The 27,287-nt window shown below is 39.0% G+C and overlaps 2 protein-coding genes across 2 annotated transcripts in view; one reads left to right on the top strand and one right to left on the bottom strand.

The window, feature by feature from the left end:
- Positions 1–16,691, bottom strand: part of gbe1b (glucan (1,4-alpha-), branching enzyme 1b) — a 227,469-nt gene extending 210,778 nt beyond the window's left edge. The window contains exon 1 of the mRNA XM_057838476.1: positions 16,515–16,691. Coding sequence (XP_057694459.1) covers positions 16,515–16,612 — 98 coding nt within the window. The 5' untranslated portion in view covers positions 16,613–16,691. The remainder of the gene's footprint in view (positions 1–16,514) is intronic.
- The window catches only part of LOC130917258 (cell adhesion molecule 2-like), a 266,201-nt gene continuing 255,120 nt past the window's right edge, over positions 16,207–27,287 (top strand). The window contains exons 1-2 of the mRNA XM_057838478.1: positions 16,207–16,691; positions 16,761–16,844. The gene's annotated coding sequence lies outside the window, so the exon portion shown is untranslated. The remainder of the gene's footprint in view (positions 16,692–16,760; positions 16,845–27,287) is intronic.

Here is a 27,287-nt window from a genome sequence, read left to right as displayed (position 1 = left end):
GAATGAGTGTAACATATTATGTCTGTAACGTTAAATACATTTAGAAAACGGTTTAATTAAAAATATATATATATTAAAAAAAAAGGCAAGGCCGATATTTTTTTGCCGATTCCGATACTTTGAAAATGACGTGATCGGACCCAATCGATCAGCATCCCGATTGATCGGGTCATCTCTAATTGAAACCATGACCCACCAAATTCAATATGCTGGCAAATGCATTCATCTAAAAATAATATTGGGAGTGAGACCTCTCCTCGTCCAGCGCAATTAGCGATCTTTGACGCTATCCTTTTTTCCACTTTAAGCTTGTGCTTCTCTCAGCGGCTGTGAGACTTAAATTAAAACCTCAACGAAGTTGCTCTCCTAGCTAAGCCTAGGCTAACATTCGTCTTTGTAAGTTTTTTATTAGTTTTTATATTGAATTTGAAAGGAAAATGTGTTTTGTTTTTGGCGAACTTTTTCATGGTGCTAATCTGTTGAAGCTGCTCACACATGGAAAAATACTATTGTACGTTTTAAATGTATTCATTTTGTATATTTCAGTTACCACGATTTGAGAGCTCAATAAATCGAGGAAAAGTACGTCTTGTGTTTTGTTTTTGGGTTCGCTGACACACACCGCATCAAACGGGGGAAGGGGTAAGCGCTGCCGCCCCACTTTTGGCTGTATTTTTGACACACGAAAAATAATAGCGAATCCCGTACTAGGTGTGACAGATCATTTTAGTGGTTTTGAAACCGCGACGTTTTGATACCATGGCAAACCGTTACACTGGTAACCGGCACATGCCTACTCCTGACCCCCCCCCCCCGCTTAAAATGTTTCTCCTTGGATCTACACAATCCACGTAGGTCACTCTTTTTGACTTAAAAACGAAAGATGAGAGATTTTCATGCCTGAAAAATGTGATTGCACTTTAGTTTACATATTTACAGTGGTGAGAACAAGTATTTGATACTTGAGCTGAAACGAGTACTCGAGGAACTCGAGTAACTCGAGTTTAAAAACTGATCCGAGTATTTTTATTCACCTCGAGTAATCGTTTATTTTGACAGCTCTAAGCATCATGTTTTGCTTGGACTACTTTTAATGCGGGACAACGCGCTGTCACGTGCGGAGAAGAAGAAGGGAAAAAAAAAAAAACTTACTGCAGCCGACAGCCGCCACAAACGACGACGACGTTGCTAAATACTAGCCCGCACGATGCTACGTTGGTACAGGTAGCGTCTGATGCGTCTCATAGAGATCACATGTATGTTGAACTAGATGCGAAATGACAGACTCGGCCGCGTCTGGGCAGCGTTAGTAAACAGCCGCCATCTTAAAGCAGTAGAGCGCTAAGCGCTAATAAATAAGATTAACGTTACTGTCGCTACTAGCTCACGTAACGTTAGCCCTGCGGAGGGCTAGGTTTCAATTAATTATGACCACTGTCGATGCGTGGCTAACATGTCTTACATACAGGCTTTAACAGAAAATAGCATTGTGGAGTGATGAGGGTGTAAAATAAAAACTTGATCATGCTAACTATCAATTTTAGCTCAGTAGTCATTGCTGGATAAAACACCAAGTAGCACTGGTCCCTAATGTGCTCCAATACCGCCTGTATCATACATTTATTTTGAACACTGCAAAAACTCAAAATCCTATCAGGACTTACAGTTTAGACTAACTTAAAACTTAACTAGAACTTAAAAATGGCTTGACACAAAGAGAAATTCAATTGAAACACATGGGAAAAAATCCTAACTTTTAAGTGATGTGTGTTATCAAGCGTAACAGCATTTTTATGTCGGATATATACAGTGCCTTGCAAAAGTATTCGGCCCCCTTGAATCTTGCAACCTTTCGCCTAACCCTAACCCTAACCCTTCAAACATTAAAGATATGAACTTTAATTTTTTTGTCAAGAATCAACAACATGTGGGACACAATCGTGAAGTGGAACAACATTTATTGGATAATTTAAACTTTTTTAACAAATAAAAAACTGAAAAGTGGGGCGTGCAATATTATTCGGCCCCTTTACTTTCAGTGCAGCAAACTCACTCCAGAAGTTCAGTGAGGATCTCTGAATGATCCAATGTTGTCCTAAATGACCGATGATGATACATCGAATCCACCTGTGTGTAATCAAGTCTCTGTATAAATGCACCTGCTCTGTGATAGTCTCAGGGTTCTGTTTAAAGTGCAGAGAGCATTACGAAAACCAAGGAACACACCAGGCAGGTCCGAGATACTGTTGTGGAGAAGTTTAAAGCCGGATTTGGATACAAAAAGATTTCCCAAGCTTTAAACATCTCAAGGAGCACTGTGCAAGCCATCATATTGAAATGGAAGGAGCATCAGACCACTGCAAATCTACCAAGACCCGGCCGTCCTTCCAAACTTTCTTCTCAAACAAGGAGAAAACTGATCAGAGATGCAGCCAAGAGGCCCATGATCACTCTGGATGAACTGCAGAGATCTACAGCTGAGGTGGGAGAGTCTGTCCATAGGACAACAATCAGTCGTACACTGCACAAATCTGGCCTTTATGGAAGAGTGGCAAGAAGAAAGCCATTTCTCAAAGATATCCATAAAAAGTCTCGTTTGAAGTTTGCCACAAGCCACCTGGGAGACACACCAAACATGTGGAAGAAGGTGCTCTGGTCAGATGAAACCAAATATGAACTTTTTGGCCACAATGCAAAACGATATGTTTGGCGTAAAAGCAACACAGCTTATTACCCTGAACGCACCATCCCCACTGTCAAACATGGTGGTGGCAGCATCATGGTTTGGGCCTGCTTTTCTTCAGCAGGGACAGGGAAGATGGTTAAAATTGACGGGAAGATGGATGCAGCCAAATACAGGAACATTCTGGAAGAAAACCTGTTGGTATCTGCACAAGACCTGAGACTGGGACGGAGATTTATCTTCCAACAGGACAATGATCCAAAACATAAAGCCAAATCTACAATGGAATGGTTCAAAAATAAACGTATCCAGGTGTCAGAATGGCCAAGTCAAAGTCCAGACCTGAATCCAATCGAGAATCTGTGGAAAGAGCTGAAGACTGCTATTCACAAACACTCTCCATCCAACCTCACTGAGCTCGAGCTGTTTTGCAAGGAAGAATGGGCAAGAATGTCAGTCTCTCGATGTGCAAAACTGATAGAAACATACCCCAAGCGACTTGCAGCTGTAATTGGAGCAAAAGGTGGCGCTACAAAGTATTAACGAAAGGGGGCCGAATAATATTGCTCGCCCCACTTTTCAGTTTTTTATTTGTTAAAAAAGTTTAAATTATCCAATAAATTTTGTTCCACTTCACGATTGTGTCCCACTTGATGTTGATTCTTGACAAAAATTAAAATTTTATATCTTAATGTTTGAAACCTGAAATGTCGCGAAAGGTTGCAAGGTTCAAGGGGGCCCAATACTTTTGCAAGGCACTGTATACATATATATATATATAAATATATATATTTTTTTAATAAGATCTAAAGGTTTTTTGAGTGAAAGCAGTGAATTAGTCTTTTTTTAAAATTCTAGTTACATCTGAGATGCAATTGTTGGCTGTTTTCAACAATATACATCGAAAATAAAGACATTGATTGACTGAAAATGGTTCAAGATTAGATGAAATGTCTTGTTTTCTCATGTATATTTATAATTGCTCTTCACCTAAAAACATATTTGTTTTATCCGATTACTCGATTAATCGATAGAATTTTCAGTCGATTACTAAAATATTCGATAGCTGCAGCCCTATTTGATCCACTGCCGATTTTGCTGGTTTTCCCACTTGCAAAGCATGTAGAGGTCTGTAATTTGTATCATAAGTTCTCTTAAACTTTGAGGGACGGAATCTAATATAAAAATCCAGAAAATCAGGTTGTATGATTTTTAAATAATAAATTTGCATTTAATTGCATGAAATAAGTATTTGATACATCACAAAAATCGAACTTAATATTTGGTACAGAAACCTTTGTTTGCTATTACAGATACCAAACGTTTCCTGTAGTCCTTGACAAGGTTTGCACACACTGCAGCAGGGATTTTGGCCCACTCCCCCATGGAGATCTTCTCCAGAGCCTTCAGGTTTCGGGGCTGCTGCCGGGCAACAGGGACTTTTAGCTCCCTCCATAGATTTTCTATCGGGTTCAGATCTGGTGACTGGCTAGGCCACTCCAGGACCTTAAGATGCTTCTTACGGAGCCACTCATTAGTTGCCTTGGCTGTCTGCTTTGGGTCGTTGTCATGCTTGAAGACCCAGCCACGACCCATCTTCAGGGCTCTCACTGAAGGAAGTAGGTTGTCAGTCAAGATCTGGCGATACATAGCCCCATCCATCCTCCCCTCAATACGGTGCAGTTGTCCTGTACCCTTGGCAGAGAAGCAGCCCCAAAAAATGATGTTTCCTCCTCCATGTTTCACAGTTGGGATGGTGTTCTTGGGGTTGTACTCATCCTTTTTCCTCCAAACACGACGAGCAGAGTTTAGACCAAAAAGTTCAATTTTGGTCTAATCCGACCACATGACCTTCTCCCATTGCTCCTCTGGATCATCCAGATGGTCAGTGGCAAACTTAAGATGTGTCTGGACATGCACTGGCTTCAGCAGCGGGACCTTGCGTGGGCTGTAGGATTTTAATCCATGACGGCGTAATGTGTTTCCGATGGTTTCCTTCGAGACTGTGGTTCCAGCTCTCTTCAGGTCATTGACCAGGTCCTGCCGTGTAGTTCTGGGCTGATCCCTCACCTTCCTCATGATCAGTGATGCCCCACGAGCGAGATCTTGCATGGAGCCCCAGAACGAGGCATTTTGGCTGTCAACTTGAACTTCTTCCATTTTCTAATAATCGCTCCAACAGTTGGTACCTTCTCACCAAGCTGCTTGCTTATTTTCCTGTAGCCCATCCCAGCCTTGTGCAGGTCTATTATTTTATCCCTGATGTCCTTACACAGCTCTTTGGTCTTGGCCAATTGAGGAGAGGTTGGAGTTTGTTTGTTTGAGCATGTGAACAGGTGTCTTTTATACAGGTAACAAGTTCAAACAGGTGCAGTTACTTCCGGTAATGAGTGGAGAACAGGAGGGGTTATTAAAAAAGAACTAAGAGCCGAAATATTTACTAGTTGGTAATGTATCAAATACTTATTTCACGCAATTAAATACAAATTTATTATTTAAAAATTAAACAATGTGATTTTCTGGATTTTTGTATTAGATTCCGTCCCTCACAGTTGAAGAGAACTTATGATACAAATTACAGACCTCTATATGGCTTGCAAGTGGGAAAACCAGAAAAATCGGCAGTGTATCAAATACTTGTTCTCCCCACTGTAAATGTTCAGATATTAAGATTTGAATGAGGCAAAATAACATGCTTTTTCTCTCAAATATATTGTTATAATTATTTGTTTCAGATGTACTGTAATTACTTTCTGTATAAAATTAATTTGGTGTTCAAAAAGTCTTTTTTCAAACTTGAGTCTTGAAAAAGAGGGGGTCGTCTTATAATCAGGGCTGTCTTATATTCGGGCCAATACGGTAATTTAACTTAATTTTCTTCCCAATTACAGTCACAGTAGATAATCAAAACTTATTGGCACTTATTAACACTTATCGATTTTAAATATGCACATTCTTTTTGTAATGAAATAAAAATTAATATTCTATAGCCACAAATATTATTCAAAATCTTTCCTTCTTCCTTCCAAGTGCAATAACCAGTAATAATCTAATAAACATTATAGGGCAACACAGATGAAAAAAACATTTCAAAATTCACCCCCCCCCCCCTTATTTTTTTAAGGATCAAGCATAATAATTTATTGCTTAAAATAAGGCCGTTAAGCATATTTTTCTTCCAAGAAATCTGAGAGAAATACTCTTGAAGCGCTGGCAGATAATTTCACTTATTTCCAATTGATTTACACTTAAAACTGACTAGTTTAAGGAGGTTTTTTGCAGTGTAGTAATGTTATATATGTTAGGAATGGCTTACTTTTAAAGGCATTTTTGTGCAACTTCGGTATTTGCTCTGTAAGTAATTGTTGCCAAATGTTTACCATTACACAATGTCAGACAATCTTCATACTTGTTCATATATGATGTTTAAAAAAAGAGCAAAAAAAAATTATATTTTTGCACAGTAATATTTTCTCTTGTGTATACTTAAAATTTTATGTAAATCTTTTAATAGAATTATCGGCTTGCCATTATCGGTTGGAATGAGGAGGAAATTATCGGTTATCGGTATCGGTTGAAAAATGTATTATCGTGTATCACTAGAATTCGCTGCCATCCTCCCATTTCAAATGGATTGGACGTCTACGAGTGATAAACTTATTCCAATTCACAGCAGACGCTTGTTTTTCTCTTTATTAGTTGGTCAGAAAATCATTCTAGGATATTCTACAAATGTATCGATAATCGTTGTATCGACATATCGTCAGGACATCGTTATCGTGAGCTTTGTATCGCAAATCGTATCGTAAGGTACCAAGAGGTTCCCACTCGTATTATTTACTGACTGAATATGCCATTTCTGTTTGTTATTTATAATGTTTTGTGTTTATCACTAGGCCTGCCGCGATAACAAATTTTAGTGTGCGATAATTATTCTCATAAATTATTGCGAAATGCGATATTATTGCGCCCCCGCCAATTTTTTTTTAACCAATTTACAATAACACAGTGAGAATACAGTATATATTAATAGATCAAGTACACCCATTTAAACGCGATAAATATTTACTCTTGAATTCAAAAATACTTTTTAAGAAATCACAACTAAAAACAATAGACCATGCCTCTTAAGTAAAAAACAACAATATTGATACTGCACAGAAACAGAATAAATAAAATGTGTTTATTAAAAAAAAAAAAAAAAATTGCACTTAATAACCTGAAATGAAAACTTTTCTCGTCATAGCTTCTGCAATGGTGTTCCATAGGGATGCAACGATACAGTTAAGTCATGGTTCGGTACAATTTTTGATTCAATACATTCCGATTCAATACATATAATGCTCTGTAAAAAAACTTAAAATTATATTTTTTTTGTTTCGTTTTTGTTGTTGTTTTGTTTTGGGTTTTTTTTCTAACGAGCAAAAATTAAATTGCCATCATATAAACATGCATTTTAGTGCATAATATTTATGTGCTTACTTCTTACTGATCTGAAAAAAATTTGTATAAAAGTGCTGAGAACAATCTTTACTGTTTGTAAAGTAAGGCGGGGCACACTGTTGATTGCTACAGCTCCCTTAGCAGCTAGGTTTACTACATGAGCAAGACATCCTATTTGTGGTCCGAATCCATCTGTGTCACGTACTGAATTGACAATATTTGCAACATTATAGTCACTGGTATGGATTGATTTGGCCTCCTTAACTTCCATTCGGTCATGACACTTTAGAATTCATCGATGTAGTATATGGACTACGTGTCCCATAATCACTCTGGGCTCACGTAGCGAATGGCATGGGACGTATTATATCTAGTTTGCCATTTCATGATATCTAGTGTGTGCGCGCATTAAAAAAGTTACCAAGCGCCGCTGAAGTAACGTCTGCTCATTACTACACAACACCAGCATATGACAATCGCCTTTCATAAACAGGACGAGTTTGAAGCAGCCGTTCGTTGTCAAAGTGAGGTTGTTCGTAGCAGCCAAGTCGGTAACAATGTTTTGGCGGACTTTGTTGTAAATAGCCGGCGTTGTGCCGAAAAATAGCCGCCCCGCGTGAAATGTCACTCCTGACGGGAGCGCCCACATGTCAACAACACCGGCGCGCCATAGATGGTCCACAGTCACTCCAGAGGACTGACGCGGCCGGTATACGTTGAACAATAGGATATAATGGGAACGATTGGCTCCGGCGCTAGTTTTTGCCGGACCTGGAACGAAGATGCATTTTGCGCAGTTGGTAACGAGGTATTCGAACTTTTAACAGCACGTCTGCCGCACGCGTGCACGTGCACGTGTGTGCACGCGAGGCGATAAATCGCAGCGGAAAATTTACCGCCTTCTTTTTTATTTATCGCGCGATAAATGGAATTATTGCATATTGCGACAGGCTTATTCATCACTAAATAAACAGGTTAGTTTCTTGTTACCAACCATTGTGTGTTATTCAAACTCACCTAATTCAGCTGGCTAGTTGTTATCAAGAGTACCAAAACGCTTTTCAACATGAGTCTGACAACTAAGTAAGGAGGCGAAATAACTTTAAACTTTAATACATGCTCAGATAGGCCAGTATCGGTATCAGCCGGTATTGGATCGGAAGTGCAAAACAATATTGGTATCGGAAGTGCAAAAACCTGGATTGGGAAATCTCCATCTCATATACTTATGGATTTTATATTGTTTGAGGCTAAACTCTATTCTATTTTTTTTTAATGCATTTATTGATCTTGTGAAAGTGCAATTCTGCATCGTTTGAAGAAACACTCAGGAATTTTATATTTACCGTATTTTTCGGACTATAAGTCGCACCAGAGTATAAGTTGCACCAGCCATAAAATGCCCAACGATGAGGAAAAAAACATACAAGTCGCACTGGAGTATAACTCTCATTTACTTGATAAAATCCAACACATAAAACAGATATGTCATCTTGAAAGGCAATTTAATATAAAAATAAAATAGAGAACAACATGCTGAATAAGTGCACAGCAAGATAATGTTACATGATGCATGAACAACGAAATGCGAACGTGGCCAATATGTTAACGTAACATAGCTATTAAGAGTTATTCAGATAACTATAGCATAAAGAACATGCTAACAAGTTTACCAAACCATCAGTGTCACTCCAAAACACCAAAATAGCACGTGAAATGATATAATAATGCAGGGGTCCGGAACCTTTTTGGCTGAGAGAGTCATGAACACCACATATTTTTAAATGTAATTCTGTGTGAGCCATACAATATGTTTAAAACTAAAAGATACAAGTAATATGTTCATTTTATGTAATTTTAACACTTTTAAAGTACAATAAGTCTCCGAATTCTTTTTAATGACTTTTATAAATGATAATAAATTCAATAACAAAAAATATTAAAATAGTTATTTTATTATTTTGTGTCCACAGATAGACTGTTGTACTCACGGTTTTTAACCAGCGGGGGGGAGGCGTTCGCTACGCGGCGTGCATGGGCAATAAATGTTCGCATTTTAGAGCAATGAGAGACGGACGTTGTAAACTAGTATTTTTTTCTTGTTTGAGGTGAGAAAAAGAGTATAATTTGACTGTGTATCTTAGCGGATTGCTTTATTTTATGATGATTGTGATGTGTGCTGTGTGTTAATCAGTGTTGTTAATAACGGCGTTACTAACGGCGTTATTTTTTTCAGTAATGAGTAGTCTAATTAATTACTTTTCTCATCTTGGCAACGCCGTTACTGTTACTGAGGCGGGAAAGGCGTGCGTTACTATGCGTTACTAAGTTGGTTGAATAAAAAAAGTCTGAGAGAAATGGACTTCACGGAGACAAGAGAGCAGAGCAGGAGTGGGGAAGACGCCGTTGCAACCGCGAAGCTAGGTGGCTTCAATAATAGACCCTACTCACATGACGTCACAACCACGCCTCCGCGCCATGCTGTCAGTCTACTCGTCATGTTAAAGCATTACCGCTTCATATATTCCTCCTATTATGGCGTGTTTTTCTGCTCGTTAACATTAATAATCATGATGGTGAAGGCATGTGTGGCGGTTGGTTGCAGTAACAGAGAAGATAGACGGAGAGACTTGAAGTTCTACCGTATTCCGAGAGAACCGAAGAGGAGAGCGAGATGGACTGCTGCAATTCGACGAGAAAACTCCAAACGATTACCACAGATTATGTAGTAGTCATTTTATATCTGGTAAGATGCATTTAATATATATTTAGAGGGTTTTGGGCTGACAACCACAATTAAGATCATTGCGAGGCTAATCGCCGACAACATTCAGTTTCAAATTCAAGATGCTTATTTCTTCCATCATCATTACATTTTGAATAATATTTAGCTGGTACCAAGTGAAAGAAATTGGCCTCGTCTACGGATCATCAGTTAAACAGGTGTGTCCAAACCTTTTGCAAAGGGGGCCAAATTTGGTGTGGTAAAAATGCGGGGGGCTACCTTGGCTGATTCACATAGAACAATATATTTAAACACATTTTAGCAAGCCCTTCTGTGTGTCACATTTACTTTATTTTTTTTTTTCATTAATTCATAATTTCAACAATCTCGCCTTTGTGGCGTTCTCTTTCGACACTCGGGCTCTTGCGAAATACTGCTGCTGTGAAATTAAACTAGCTTCTAGTTACTATAATATCTCGCTGCGTACCTTCCCTGTAATGTTGTACATGTCAGCGTGTCTTGTTCGGTAATATCATCGCGTCACATCGAACTCTTTAAAAACAGCGACTGTCTCTTAGCAAATGAGGCAGACACAGTTGTTGCGCGTTTTATTGAAGAAATAGTCCAATATCCACCTATCCTTGAAGCGTCGGCCATTGCGTCAACTTTTGTTTTTATTGGTTGTCGCCATTTTAGAAAATTGAAAGTAAAGGGTCACACGTGGTAATGTTGCTTAGAGTGCTGCTCTTAAAGTTTTTCAAAGTTTCGTGAGAATAGGCTGATTTTGTGTGGACTCGATAGTTGTAGATATCAGGGTAGCAGATGTCAGGCAGAGAGGGCGAAGACACCGGGTCGAAAAATATCGATTTAGGCATCAAATATGGATCTGGCGAATGGATAGACTGAAGCTTTTCCACATAACGCCTTTTATGCAACGCATCCAATGACTTTACAGCATCTGAAAGCACCGGGGCTTCCATGAATTGCTCTATAAACTGAACGACTAATTGAAACCATTGAGAATAGGGCTAAACAGAGACGGACAATATGGCGGCCGGATACAGCGACACGTCATTCTGTGACGTTGGTGAGTAGGGTCTATACCTGACTGTAGCCATAGCCGACAAACTACGCCCACATGACACGGTAGATATCATATTATAGAACTAGATGCAAATGACAGACACAGCTGCATTGGCAACATGTTTTAAGGACTACATGCGTTAGTAAACAGCCGCTATCTTAAAGCAATAGACCTCTCAGGAAGGCTCTGATGTAGAGATCCTTCCTAGCGAACCTAAGTAACTTTTTTTTTTTTTTTTTTTAAAATCTAAAATGCTCCTAAATCGGCAAAATCTTAACTTAAATTACACATGTTTAAAGTAGACAGAAGGGAACTAATGCAATAACGGGAGCAATTCTAACAACTTTAACGGTTGATTCACAACTTTAAATGACTTCCACACGTAGCAAAGGTTACTATCTAGTTATCGCAATACCCTTGTGTCTAGTTAAGTGGAGGGTAAAGAATTGGGCTAGGGCCAATTGTCCCCCAAACCCTTTAAACTTCACATTGCATGACCTGTTTTTTTTTTGTCTTTTGAGAAAAAAAAAAAAAGAAAATTATCACTAGTTACTTTGCCAAGTAACTAATTACTCTTACATTCAGGTAACTGAGTTACTAAAGCAATTACTTTTGGGGAGAAGTAATTTGTAAGTAATTTAGAAGTGATTTGAAGTAATTTAGTAACTGTAATTAATTACTTTTTTAAAGTAAAATTAACAACACTGGTGTTAATATAGTTCAGAAATACAGTATGTTAATCGTTAAGTATTGTAATGTCCGTAACTATTTGTGGGCCCTTGAAGAGGCCATCAGATTGCAGAGTACTGACGCAGCGGGAAGCAAGGAGGAGAGAGCATACGGCGTGAGAGCGAAGTTACCATGTTGTGGATGCCGCTGTTATTTTGTTTATTATTTCTATGGTTGCCACAATAAAGTGGGAAAGTCATCACCGACTCGTCTCCTTCCTATTTCCTCATTCTGGGCTATTACAGTATGTTTATGTGTGACTGCATATGTGTTCGTGATGGCGAGTGGACGACCAGTGAATGCTAGTAGTGTCTTAAATGCAGAAGTTAAATGTTTTGTCACAAAAACCTGTTGTTTATGAATATAATTATGTAAGAATCCACATTTCAGAGTGAATATGAAATGAGTCGTGTGTGTGCAGCAATGCTTTTTTTCTTGTTTCAGCTGTACAAGAAAAATGAAAATAAAGCAAAATTAAATGTGTAGCAACAGACTGAAGTATTTAATCCCTGTCTGCACCACGCTACAGATCCATACCTATTATTTCAACCGACTGCCACACGCATCTTCAGACGTTCTCCACTGCCGCACCTGTAGTGTCCCGAATGTCGCCTGATCACTAGTTTGCGAATGGAAAATATGTGAGCGCCCCTTACTGGTTGTTATTTTCAACGCTTCCCCTGTGGCTCTTACGCCCGCCAGGTTTCCCCCGAGGTCCTAGCGCCCTTCCCATTACATAACAAAACTTTTTTTGGGGGGGAATAACTGAAGATTTGCGAGCCAGATGCAGCCGTCAAAAGAGCCATAGGTTCCCGACCCCTGTAATAATGTGTTAATAATTTCACACATAAATCGCTCCTGAGTATAAGTCGCACCCCCAGCCAAACTATGAAAAAAAAAAAAAAAAAACGACTTATAGTCCGAAAAATACAGTAATTTTGAATTTAACTTGTATATTTTATTTTTACATTTCATGTCCTCTGCAGTATTGCCTCAAGTCGACAGGTTGAAACAGCTGGACTCGCTCTGTTCTCACGTTGCATAACAAGCGGAGAACGTGCAACTAAGGTCACCCTGAGGCATATAAAAACATGTTGACTTCATCGAAAGGCCATTAGATTAAAGTGCAAACTGTTATATCCAAACGTTTGAGTGGGTTGGGGGGGTGCATTTATACGATCGGAATTGTTTGGTAATTAAAATCCACTTAAGAGCTGACTGGAAGAAGGTTAATTCACATTCGCACAACAACATGACAGTTGTATTGCTTTAGGCTAGGAGTGTCCAAACTTTTTCCAAAGAGGGGCCAGATATGGTGTGGTAAAAATGTGGGGGGGCCGACCTTGGCTGACGTCCTTTACGTAGAACAATATATTTAAGCAAATTTTAGCAAGCCATTCTGTGTGTCACATTTGCTTTATTTATTTTTTTAATTAATTATTTCAACTCTCGGGCTCTTGCGAAATACTGCTGCTGTAAAATTAAACTAGCTTCAATTTGCTTCAATTTCTCGCTATGTATCTTCCCTGTAATCCTGTCGTACATGTCAACGTGTCTTGTTTGGTAATATCGCCTCACATTGAACTAGTGCTGCAACGATTAATCGATTAACTCGAGTAGAGCTGTCCTGACTAGTCGACGTCATCGATGACGTAAATGCGTCGACGGGCAAAACATACCGTCGACGGGTTAAAAAAAAAATTACATGCGGATAAAGTTTGGAATGGCGGGCACTCGCGATGCAAGCGGTTGTTACTGGCACCCCCAAGGGGGGGCGCTGTTATTTCAATGTGACCGGCATTGTCAGATTGAGCAAAGAGGAAGAAAGTGGGTGAGCGAGAGAGAACGAGCAAGATTGGTGAGTTGGGAAAGCGCGGGTAGCGCGAAGTTCAGTGGCTTTATCCCCCACGTTTTTGTTTTGGTCAATAAAAGTATCCATAAAGAGCCATCCGACGCCTCTCTGTGTTTTTATGCACGCCACCACCTCCTAAGGAGGAAATCGGACGAACTGACCACAACGAGCCAAGTGAATCGCCGGTTCACTCTTCACTACGACGAGGAGTTGAAAACAACGCCAATTACCAAAAAGGGCAGAATTGGTGACACGTGAAAGTGGCATAAAGCCAAAAAAGCGGACCAGAATAACCAGAGCCTGGAATTATTTTAAGGAAAATATGGACGGTGCCAGTGTGTGTACTCTAAGCTGAGCTCGCATTCCACGGTAGCACGTCGGCTATGAACGAACACTTGAAGCGCCGTCACCCAAGTATAATTTTCGAACACAACAAGAAACAACAAGCTAGTGGATTGGAAGTCCAAACAACTTTCTAACAATGTTTTTTTTAAATGGAAGTTACCTTTATGTGCGTTGTATCAACGTGCATTTTTATTTAATACAATAATTAATATACCGGTATATATGGAAGCTCCCACTTGGGGAAAATATATACATACAGTATATCCCGTGTATGCATAATATAATAAAAATATATATGGAAACAGCAATGGCCTGCTTACTATAATCCATGACTGCACTAATGTTAGTTACTTTATATTATAAAGTATTATTGGGTATATACATATAGTAGTATGCTATAAAATTAATACTATACATTTAATTTTTGTTACTGTGAGTATGTGTGCCTCTCATTCAAAATAATTGTGGTAATATATTTCAGTGTGCCCTCTACTTTATCTATTTTCAGGTTAAAACAAACAAAAGTTGAACAGTTCCCCAAGAAAATTGACTTCAATCAATAAAAAAAAAAAAAAAAAGAATTTCAATCATAGAAAAAAAAAAAAGTTTTCGAATGCGAAAAAATATTTGAGACTCAAAAATTTGCATTCAAACACTTAATTTTTCATAAACAAAGTTTTCTTTGATTTCAGCAATCCTTTTTGTGTTTGGGCCATATTATGGGTAGGACATTTGTTTCTAAATCATTCAATCCCAAAAAAATATATATTTTTTCAATCAAAGAAAAAAAAATCATTCAAAAAATAAAATTGCACTCCCTTGTCTATTTAATTTTTTTGATTGAAGTAATGTTTTGTGTTTGGGCCACATTTTGGCTAGGATATTTGTGTCTTTATTATTCAATCAAAAATTAAGTTGATTCATACAAAAAAATATATATTTTCAAAAGAAAATTTACTTCAATCAAAAAAACAAAAAAAAAAACAAACAAAAAAAGAATTTCAATCATAGAAAAAAAAAAGTTTTTGAATGCGAAAAAATATTTGAGACTCAAAAATTTGCATTCCAACACTTAGTTTTTCATTAAAAAAGTGCTCTTTGATTTTAGCAATGCTTTTTGTGTTTGGGCCATATTATGTGTAGGACATATGTGTCTAAATCATTCAATCCCAAAAAAGTTGCTTGAATTAAAAAATATATATATTTTCAATCAAAGAAAAAAAATCATTTGAAAAATGAAATTGCCCTTGCTGTTTTTTTTCTTCTTTTTTTTTTTTTTTTTTTAAATAATATGTAAAGCAAATGACCATCTAAGGTGCTAGTACATGATCTGTTCAAAAAAAATACTTTTGACCCACTATAAAAATATCGTTTTTGTTCATTTCATTTCATTTTTGTTGTTTGTTTTCTTGCTTTACAGCTATTATATATATAGGAAAGTCAATTACATGAATTGGCACTTTTCAGCCACCAAGGGGTGCCTGCCCCCCCCCCCTTCAACTCCGCTTATGCACCATCCCCTTCTCAACCAAACTCGTCAGTGCTGAAGGGTTCAGGTGGGGCAGGGTGTTAGCCATACTAAGCCACACGGTTGCTAATGGTATGCTATTGTTTAACCACAGTTGGATTCATTACCTTATTACTATTCATCCTTCACACAGTAGCTGGAAACAGAAATGTCGTTTAATCCATCTGCAGCCGACCGGGAGATCATGATTTTACAACACTGTGTGGGTGTGTGCTGGCCCACATAAGAAAAGCAGTCTTCCTTAGAGCAAAACACTACCGTTTTTGTCCACCAGCCTCGCAAAAATCCACCAAAACTGAAGTTACCTCGTGTTGCTTTAAATGTTTTTGAGGAACCGCAAGCCACCAGAAATTTGTTGTCATGGGCGAAATTTGAATTTTGTACTACACTTAATAGTAATGGAGATTTTTGCGTTGTCCTTGTTCATTCATTGGCTGCTTGAGATAATAATTTCGAGTAATGACAGACTCACGGCCCTCCATTTACTGCCATTCGTGTGAATTAAATGTTCGCAAATAATTTGAATGTTAGATAACAGCACTAGCATATGTCGCTCCTTCCACTTGTTTAAACAATTTTTTATTGAAGAACTGTCATTTATGAACAACAAAAGGCATTTAAAGCTATTTAAAGAATTTAAAGTATATACATTAAAGGCTGTAACATCCGTCACACAACTATTATGTTAGACTACGGACGTGAAGAACAAGCTGTTGGGCGCTGTTAGATGACGTAACATCAACTTTTTTTCACCGACGATGACGACATCTGTTTGGTTTGGCAGCTCTGCGCATGCTCAGTATTCCCAACTGTCAAAATAGCGCGAATTTGCGAGTAATTTTGCATCTTGTTCTCCTTGTTACTCATACAGTTGCAGTGATGCCTTTTAAAAATGTCACCGTCTTGAGTTAAATAGTGAGTAGGAGCCAAAATGTCAATGAAAGGTCACACTTAGACACCGGGGAACTAGAACGTGTTGCAAATTTGCTTTTTAGCTTGTGTTTGTGGGGTTACGGGGTCCAAAGGTAAGCATGACAGAGCAAAGCATTGACCCTAGCTTGTGACATTCGGCGCATATTGTTTTTTTTTTTTTTAACTTATAAGCGCCATTAGGGAAGCATTTACCTCCGCTTGAAGTCCTTCGTGTAGGGTTTGAGGTAGGGGTCCATTTGGAGGAGAGTGTGGAACTCTGGAATGGTAACATTATCCCCCTGTTCCGCCATGGTTTCAGTCACGAGGGTAAAGCAATCGAGCTCCGAGCCCGGCTTGTTCCCTCTCTCGCTGCGTGGGAACAAAGAGCAGGTTTGTGCATAGTGGCTTACTTTTTAAGGGGCTGGCGGTGACTGAAAGTGTGTCCTCCTATCACAACAGGCGGTTGTGTTTACCGCCGAGAGGAGCCGACTTGAAGCGAACATAGCCGAGTGCGACTGTGACGCCTGCCGAGCTACGTCAGAGGTAGAGGCCGATGTTATATTATTTATTTGATGCTGGTATTTTAGAGGCGTCAATATTTATAAATGACATCATTCCTATTCTAACCAACCCGTGCTGGTGCACATAAATTTTGCATTTTATGTTGAGATGTTGAAGTACATGTATACTGTACGTCAGTAAAAGTACACATAGGTATAATAAAATGTCACGTTGCTAAAGATATATAAACATAGGCGGAGTTTGACTTTTGGGGCGGGGGGGGGGGGGCACAACCATAAGCGGAGTTTAAGGTGTGTGTGTGGGGGGGGGGGGGGGGTCATCCCCGGGGGGGTCAGCCCCTCCCGATGGCTGAAAAGTGTGTACATGTAATTGACTTTACTATATTCTGTATGTATAGAAGTTGTAAAGCAGGGGTCTCCAAACTTTTTCCTGTGAGGGCCACGTAACTCTTCCCTTCTCTGATGAGGGGCCGGGGTCAGTTTGTAACAGAAACCCTTTCTGGATTCTTCACAGAACAAAAGTAAATAAAATAAATATAATGATATAATCTGATCTAATCTAATATAATACAACATAATATAATTTAATATAATTAAGCCTGTCAACAATAACGTGTTAACGGCCATGATTAATCTGGAAATATTAACGCAATTTACCACTCACACTAGGGCTGGGCGATATGGCCTTAAACATGTATCACGATAAATTGAGCAGATTTATCTCGATAACGATAAATGACGATAAATTCGCCCAAGCGGACTGTTATATAATTTGAAAATCTGAATCAATGCATGAAATACAGATTAACTATTTCTTGTTGATTTATTTACCAGCATTCAATTTGATATACTGTATTTAACCCTATAACACCGAACGTGTCGGCAGCGACGCGTTTATGCATATCGTCTTTGAAGCTTCGTCACGCTGTAATTACATCACCCACGTGCTGCTGGTTGGTCTTGTTTGAAAGTGCGGAAGTTGATGTCCACACCAGTTTTTATTTGAAGTCAATCGGCCAAGAAAAACGGGAGATAATGTCATTTGAGTTTTATAGTTTTATTGCACTCATAAATATGCATTAAAACGCTGCATGGACCATGTATCCATCTCCATATTTCCATCATTCCTTGTCCTTTTTCAAAACCGAAAGCAGCACAAAAGATTACTTATCCCAAGAGTCGTTGTGATGTCAGGAAGGACGAACCGAATGTGATCATTTTTTATAAATTTCCGAGCGAGGCGCCAACTATTGAAAGGGAGACATGCTAAGCAAGCAGCGACCGGTGTTGTGCCGAAAAATGCACAACACCAGTTGGTTTGAGCGAGCGACTTTGAAACGTGCAGAATGAATCTAAAACTACATTTAGCACAAGCTAATGCATTATTTCATGAACTCAAGGAAGAAGATGAGTCGCATTTGTCGTTGTTTTCCTCTGATGAATCGGCGTCTCGGCGAGTAGAAGTGACAGCAGAGCGCAAACGGCGAAAGAGTAGGCTGTGTGACGTTGTGTGTGACGCAGCTCCGTGACCTGTTCAAGAAGCTTTATTGAGTGCGCAAAAAAAACCCCAACACTTTATTGGGTCGCATGCCTGAAAATTTTGAATTGAACTACTTGTCAATATTTTAAAAATACTTTTTTTCAATGTTATATATATTTTTTCTTCACTATAATCTTTTCAATTTTTATGTAGATGTGTGTTCGAGAAGCTTGATTGCATGTACGTATATACTTTTGATAAGGTGACACCTAACTTCACAGAGATATTTTCCAAACCCTTTTTGTGTTAGATGATATAAATTTTTTTCTCACTATTTTGCACACTATATAACCTGTTTTGACCATAGTATGTATAAAGGCCAAAAACGCCTATGACCATACCTGCTGTTTGTGTTGAATTGTCAAACATAAAACTATTCAATCTTATTTTTTTCTATTGAATGTTTATCCTAACAAGTTGAATAAATATTATCAGGCTTCAAAACGGTTGGTCGAGCATGTTTGGTTGTCAATTTGACGTCAACATTACACATTTTGAAAAAAGATTTTGGGATTTTTTTGTCTTTTTGGGTCCAAAATGTGGATTATAATTGGTCAGTGGAGAAAACAACAGTTTAGACATGAAGTTCAAGGTGTCCTGAAAAAAGGGACCCAATTTGGCCATTGTAAACAATTTTTTCTTTGAACTATAAAGGCACCTCAAATGCATGCGAATTCGGCCAAAATAGGCTTAGGTGTTAAAGGGTTAACAATTGTACATGCAGTCTCAACATTAAGTTTATAAAAATGTATTGTAAGCAATAAGAATTGAAGTATGAACATTTATAACAGCGTGTATGACTTGAACAATGTACATTGTCAAAATCAATATGCCTGTGCAAACATGTAATTGTAACACAAATGACTTGCAGCTTGAACAGTACACTTCAAAAAGACAACTTATTGTTAATGGCTGCTGTGACATAATTATTAAATACAAGTGTTTACTTTATGGTTTAAGGTTTTTTTTCCCCCCAGGGCATTTTTTAAGGTTAGAGCCGCTATCCGACTCCATAACGTTCATTTGTAGCGTTAGCCGCTAGCTAGCGTTAGCCTGGCTACCAGTAGAAAGCACTGAAAGCACCATCTCCGGAAATCGTGAGAACAAAGGAGGACAGCGAGTGAAAGCCCGTCTGGATGCCACCAAGAGTCTACTAAATGTCGGTTGAAAGTTTGGTGAACCTCCCTTAAGCCACACTCCATCACGTTTTGCTTGTAGCATTAGCTGCTAGCGTTAGCCTACCAGGCTTTTGTTTGATTGGCTTCCTGATGACCACGTGACTCCGTACGTAAGCACATTCACTGCTTTCTTAAAGGGGAATGAACATAGACGAACAACACAGAATCAAAGCGGGATGAAAAGACTATATTTTCTTGATTTATTAATTTACCGAATTTACCGACATGATCAAAATTACGTCGGTCATCGTTAAGAATTTCGGTGACGGTAAATTTTCGGTTTACCGCCCTGCTCTAACTCACACTAAGTTTGGCCACAACTGCCTCCTGTAGTCCCACACGGTGATGTTTACATTCTCCGCGCGGCAATGCAATGCAGTTGATGTTAATCAAGCATTAATTGTTAATATAATTAATTAAAGGTAATTGGCTCTAAGTAAAGCTTGTCATAATTTTTTTTTTTTTTTCAAATTTCTTTTTATTGGTTTTACAAAAATACAGAACACCCCCCTCCCCAAACTAAAAATGTTTCACTCTAAGTTATCCAACACAACCAACCATGAAGTCTAAGTCTAATCATAAATGTCCAGGGAGTCATAGAAAGTAGAGCTGAAACGAGTACTCGAGCAACTCGGGTAACTCGAGTTTAAAAACTGATCCGAGTAATTTTATTCACCTCGAGTAATCGTTTATTTTGACAGCTCTAAGCATCACGTTTTGCTCGGACCACTTTTAATGCGGGACAACGCGCTGTCACGTGCGGAGAGGAAGAAGGGGGGAAAAAAAAAACGTACTGCAGCCGACAGCCGCCACAAACGACGCCGACGTTGCTAAATACTAGCCCGCACGATGCTACGTTGGTACAGGTAGCGTCTCATGCGTCTCATAGAGATCACATGTATGTTGAACTAGATGCTAAATGACAGACTCGGCCGCGTCTGGGCAGCTTTAGTGAACAGCCGCCATCTTAAAGCAGTACAGCGCTAAGCGCTAATAAAGAGCGCTAAGCGCTAATAAATAAGATTAACGTTACTGTTCTGAAGTAACGTTAGCCCTGCGGAGGGCTAGGTTTCTATTAATTATGACCACTGTCGATGCTTGGCTAACGTGTCTTACATACAGGCTTTAACATAACATAGCATTGTGGAGTGATGAGGGTGTAAAAAAAAAACTTAATCATGCTAACTATCAATTTTAGCTCAGTAGTCATTGCTGGATAAAACACCAAGTAGCACTGGTGCTAATGTGCTCCAATACAGCCTGTATCACACATTTATTTTGAACACTGCAAAAACTCAAAATCCTATCAGGACTTGCAGTTTAGACTAACTTAAAACTTAACTAGAACTTAAAAATGGCTTGACACAAAGAGAAATTCAATTGAAAGACGTGGGAAAAAATCCAAACTTTTAAGTGATGTGTGTTATCAAGCATAACGGCATTTTTAGGTAAGATATATATAATTTTTTTTGTAATAAGATCTAAAGTTTTTTGAGTGAAAGCAGTGAATTAGTCTTTTTTTTCTTCTTCTTTTTTTTAGTTCTAGTTCCATCTGAGATGCAATTGTTGGCTGTTTTCAACAATATACATCGAAAATAAAGACATTGATTGACTGAAAATGGTTCAAAATTAGATGAAATGTCTTGTTTTCTCATGTATATTTATAATTGCTCTTCACCTAAAAATATATTTGTTTTATCCGATTACTCGATTAATCGATAGAATTTTCAGTCGATTACTCGATTACTAAAATATTCGATAGCTGCAGCCCTAATAGAAAGTTCTTCCGTGCCATCACTTCTAATACATAAATGTTACAGAATAAAAATACAGTGCAATACATTCAAATGTTCCACCAAATAGGAGCAGCATGGACAGCGACCGTACCGTTGCCCGTCCCCCATGGCTAAATGAGCAATATAACAGTGCATATGTCATTCCTGCACTTGTGTAGCGGTGTTGTCAAAGAATGAAAGAAAAGGTCCCCATGTACTATAACATTTCTTTTCAGAACTGCGAAGAATATATCTGATTTTCTCAAGCCTAAGGTTCATCAGCACATCCCTTATCCAATGCGACGTTGTGGGTGGGGCAGCCTTCTTCCACCTCAAAAGAACCAAACGTCGCTCCGAAAGGGTGGTAAAAGCAATAACCCTACACCCCCAAGTAGGCAGCCACAGACCCTCCGGTAAAACTCCAAATATTGATATCAAAGGATCAGGAGTGATTTCGACCCCTAACACTAGGGAGAGGGCTTCAAAAATACCCTTCCAAAATATTTCTAAGCCGGGACATAACCAAAACATATGGATCAGTGTTGCATCCACCAGCTTACACCTATCACACAAAGGGCTGATTTCTGGAAAGATTCTGGACAATCTTACCTTAGAATAGTGTACCCGATGTACTACTTTAAATTGAATCAGAGCATGACGAGCGCACATATATGAATTATGTACCCTACCCAAGACCTTAGACCACAATCCCTCTCCGATTGGTGTTTGAAGATCCCGTGCCCATAGGTCTTTGATTCTGGATAAGGACGGAGCTACCATATGAGAAATTAGATTAAAAATGCGCTAAATTCCCCCTTTCTCTGTCGGATCTAAAGACATAACATCATCTAAAACTGTTGTAGGAGGTTTATTTGGGAAAAGCGGTATGATACTCTTAACAAAGCTTCTAAGTTGCAGATATCTAAAATGATGAGAGTTAGGAATATTAAATCTAAATTAAATCTAAATATTAAATCTAAAGCTTGTCATGATTTTATCGCATCAGGCGGGTCGGCTCTCAAGCTCAATGAGGACCAGGTCACATGTCCAGGTCCACCTCTGAGAACCTGGGCAAAAAAATTATGTGCACCCCTGATATTGTGATAAAGTCCATTATTTTCTGTAATGTACTGATAAACATTACACTTGCATATATTTTAGATTCATTACATACAACTAAAGGAGTTCAAGCCTTTTATTGTTTTAAAATTGATGATTTTGGCAAAAAAGTCAAGAAAAACCAAAAATCCCAAAAATTTGGTGGAACTCACCAAAAGAAAGATTAGACTCTCTTCTTTCAGCAGGAAAAAAATGTTGTGAAGCCAACACTCAAATGACTGTGAAGTACTAGTAAACAGGGAACTACGGGGTCAGTCAAGGGACAAAACACACTCATTAGCTTGATTTCTAAGTAGTTTAAAACTCGCCATTGACTTGTGGTGTATTTCAATCACTACCTTACGTAGTTAAAGACACTGTGGAAGAACGGCAGGGAGCCCGGAGACGTCAACAATGGCGAGCTACTTGTTTTTTGATTGAAAATTTTACAAATTTTATTAAAACGAAAACATTAAGAGGGGTTTTAATATAAAATCACTAAAACGTTTACTAACATTTATCCTTTAAGAACTTTAAGTCTTTCTATCCGTGGAGCGTGGATCCCTTTTACAGAAAGAATGTTAATAATGTTAATGCCATCTTGTGGATTTATTGTTATAATAAACAAATACAGTACTTACGAACAGTACGTTGAATGTATATATCCGTCTTGTGTCTTATCTTTCCATTCCAACAATAATTTACAGAAAAATATGGCATATTTGAGAGATAGCTTGAATTGCAATTAACTCATTCACTCCCAGCCATTTTCACCAGAACAAGGCCCTTCACTCCTGGCCGTTTTACTGGATTTTGACTGATTTTACAAGGCCCACAGATAATTCTGTTCTATTGTTATATAAACATGGAACCCACCAAAAGAAAGATTAGACTCTCTTCTTTCAGCAGGAAAAAAAAGATAGTTCATATCTTTTTCCATTCTTTAGAAATCGGCATTAGAAAATAGCTTAGTTTGAGCAATTTTCCAATTTCTGATGAAAAAACTGAGAAATTGAGCTTGTTGTGAAAGCATACATTTCAAACATAACTTTTGACTTTAACACAGCTATTTTTTTTTGCTTTAGTTACATCCCAAACATCTGAATAATGTTTTCCTTTTACAAAATATCATAAAGAACAAGACAAATAGAGCTTTTGATAGCAGTTAACAATTTATTTACACATAACTAACTGAGAGATGACGCTGTTGTCGTCGCGACAGCCGGGTAAACTTTTCCCTCATCACTGCCTGTCTCATAAAGATGGATTTTTTTTAGTCTCTGCGGGGTCTGCTCGGCAAGCAGCACGGTCTCAACGGCATCTTCCACTGCACTGGTGGTCCTGGTCGTTCTGCTCAGTCGTCCAGTGCCTGGCATCCCGGGCGTCCTCTCGGTTGTTCTGCTCGGTCGTCCGCCGCCTGGCATCATTCCGACGGCGCTCCGACCGTGCGGCCCGGCCGTTCGTTGCCATTGAATCGGCTTGCGGGTCTTACCAAATGTGCTACTGCCCTCCAGTGGCTAGTTTTATCGCTTTAAAATGGATTTTCAGCTTTGTGCTTTGGAGCTCAGTTGACTCAGGACCAAGAGATGTCTTTTATGGAAAAAAATAAAATAAAACGTAAAAGACGTATAAGTACGTCTTTGGGACACTGAAACAATTAAAAATAGAGCGTATTCATATGTTTTTGGGAGAAAATGAGTTAATTACAATCAATTAATTCTAGGGCTGTCAAACGATTAAAATCTTTAATCGAGTTAATTACAGCTTAAAAATTAATTCATTGTAATTAATCGCAATTCAAACCATCTATAAAATTTGCCATATTTTTCTGTAAATTATTGTTGGAATGGAAAGATAAGACACAAGACGGATATATACAGTCAACATACGGTACATAAGTACTGTATTTGTTTATTATAACAATAAATCAACAAGATGGCATTAACATTATTAACGTTGTCTTACAGCTATCCATGTATAGAAAGACTTGTAGTTCTTAAAAGATAAATGTTAGTAAAAGTTATAGAAATTAGGGTTAATTAGTTAATTGCGTCAAATATTTTAACGTGATTAATTTAAAAAAATAGTTACCGCCCGTTAACACAATCATTTTGACAGCCCTAATTAATTCTTAAACTGTGATTAACTCGATTAAAAATTTTAATCGTTTGACAGCCCTAGATTTTATATGTACAGTAAGAACTAGCTACAACGTGCCTGTCAAGCAGATCAACCCTGCGGGCCGGATTGGCGCCAATTCCGGGCCACGGGCATCCGATTGGACACCTTTGATTTAACCGGTCTGCATAGTAGCAGGCAGGCGGTGCGAATAACCTTGCAAACAAGAAGATGAAATCCTCCGAAATGAAGGAAACGCACCGCCGTCCGTCCTTGTCGCCGACTGAAAGTTTTCAACGTGTCATCACGAAGCGGAACCATCTGTTTGGAGTACAAAACAAAAACGGAACGTCTGCCCCTGAAGGTTATGTCAATAGTTGTCGCCTGTGTCTTGCGCTGCTAAATACAACACCTTTACAAGGGGACACTCAAAGTCTATTTTCTTTCAGGGACGACAACTTTGATGACCTTTCCAAAGGCTGCTACTATTTATGCACAGTGGGGCAAATAAGTATTTATTCAACCACCAATTGTGCAAGTTCTCCTACTTGAAAAGATTAAAGAGGCCTGTAATTGTCAACATGGGTAAACCTCAACCATGAGAGACAGAATGTGGGGGAAAAAAAACAGAAAATCACATTGTTTGATTTTTAAAGAATTTATTTCCAAATTGGAGTTGAAAATAAGTATTTGGTCACCTACAAACAAGCAAGATTTCTGGCTGGCAAAGAGGTCTAACTTCTTCAAACAAGGCTCCACTCGTTACCTGTATTAATGGCACCTGTTTTAACTCATTATCTGTATAAAAGACACCTGTCCACAATCTCAGTCAGTCACACTCCAAACTCCACTATGGCCAAGACCAAAGAGCTGTCGAAGGACACCAGAGACAAAATTGTAGACCTGCGCCTGGCTGGGAAGACTGAATCTGCAATAGGTAAAACGCTTGGTGTAAAGAAATCAACTGTGGGAGCAATTATTAGAAAATGAAAGACATGCAAAACCACTGATAATCTTCCTCAATCTGGGGCTACATGCAAGATCTCACCCCGTGGCGTCAAAATGATAACAAGAACGGTGAGCAAAAATCCCAGAACCACACGGGGGGACCTAGTGAATGACCTACAGAGATTTGGGCCCACAGTAACAAAGGCTACTATCAGTAACACAATGCTCCGCCAGGAACTCAAATCCTGCACTGCCAGACGTGTGCCCCTGCTGAAGAAAGTACACGTCCAGGCCCATCTGCGGTTCGCTAGAGAGCATTTGGATGATCCAGAAGAGGACTGGGAACATGCGTTATGGTCAGATGAAACCAAAATAGAACTTTTTGGTAGAAACACAGGTCCTCGTGTTTGGAGGAGAAAGAACACTGAATTGCAGCCGAAGAACACCATACCCACTGTGAAGCATGGGGGTGGAAACATCAGGACGACTAATCTGTGTAAAGGAAAGAATGAATGGGTCCATGTATTGAGAGATTTTGAGTGAAAATCTCCTTCCATCAGCAAGGGCATTGAAGATGAGACGTGGCTGGGTCTTTCAGCATGACAATGATCCTAAACACACAGCCAGGGCAACAAAGGAGTGGCTTCGTAAGAAGCTTTTCCAGGTCCTGGAGTGGCCTAGCCAGTCTCCAGATCTCAACCCCATAGAAAATCCGTGGAGGGAGTTGAAAGTCCGTGTTGCCCAACGACAGCCCCAAAACTTCACTGCTCTAGAGGAGATCTGTATGTATCTCTAATCTTAAATGTACAGACTGTGTCGGCTTCTTTAATACTAGCTGGAAGCTGATTCCGTAAGACAGGAGCTTGGTAGCTAAAGGCTCTAGCGTCTACTGTACTTTTAGAAACCCTGAAATCTACCAGTAGACCTGCATTCTGAGAACGGAGTGTTCTGTTGGGGCAGTATGGAACCAAGCACCGGTGAGATAAGATGGCCCCAGACCATTAATGGTCTTAAATGTAAGAAGGAAGATTTTAAATTTTAATTCTAAGCTCGACTGGAAGCCAGTGAAGGGCCTGGAGCACAGGGGTGATGTACTCTCTTCTATTAGTTCCTGTTAAAAGTCTTGCTGCTGCGTTCTGAACTAGCTGAAGACCTTTTAGAGAACTTTTAGGTCAAGCTGCAAGTAAGGAGTTACAGTAATCCGATCTAGATGTAACGAACGCATTAATTCATTTTTCTGCATCGTTTTTAGATCAAATATTTCTAATTTTGGCTATGTTGCGCGGGTGAAAAAAGGCTGTTCTGCAGGTTTGTTTAATATGAGCTTTAAATGATAAGTCTGGGTCAAATCGAACTCCTAGGTTTTTAACTGTGGTGCTGGAGGCTACACTTACATTGTCCTGAGTGACTATCTGGGCAGTTAGAGAGTCTCTTACACTTTTTGGGCCTATTATAAGGACTTCTGTCTTTTCAGGGTCAAGTAAAAGATAATTAGTGCTCATCCAGATATCCATCCACATATAGAAAATAAAGGATTTTTTTTTTGTATTACTTTTTTATATTCTGCCACAAGAAGTGAGAAAAAGTAAATACCACTTCAACGGCGGACATATTGAAGTTGACCGAGCGCAAACAGCGTGAGTTACTTAGCAAATGCGTCGCGGCGCCAACTCCCACGTGCCGCGATGTTTGACCGCCTCCTCTTAACAGTCGAGCAGCTCCGACTCCAAATGGAAATGTTCGTTAATTGAGTGAGGTCCGTTAGGTCGGCCCCAGACACAATACAGGCGGCTTCCTTCTCGGTGGGA

Source organism: Corythoichthys intestinalis, chromosome 6 (genome assembly GCF_030265065.1).
Source record: "Corythoichthys intestinalis isolate RoL2023-P3 chromosome 6, ASM3026506v1, whole genome shotgun sequence".
Classification (NCBI taxonomy): Eukaryota; Metazoa; Chordata; class Actinopteri; order Syngnathiformes; family Syngnathidae; genus Corythoichthys; species Corythoichthys intestinalis.
The sequence above is the reverse complement of the archived record's forward strand: the minus strand, read 5'-3'. Positions and strand labels throughout refer to the sequence as shown.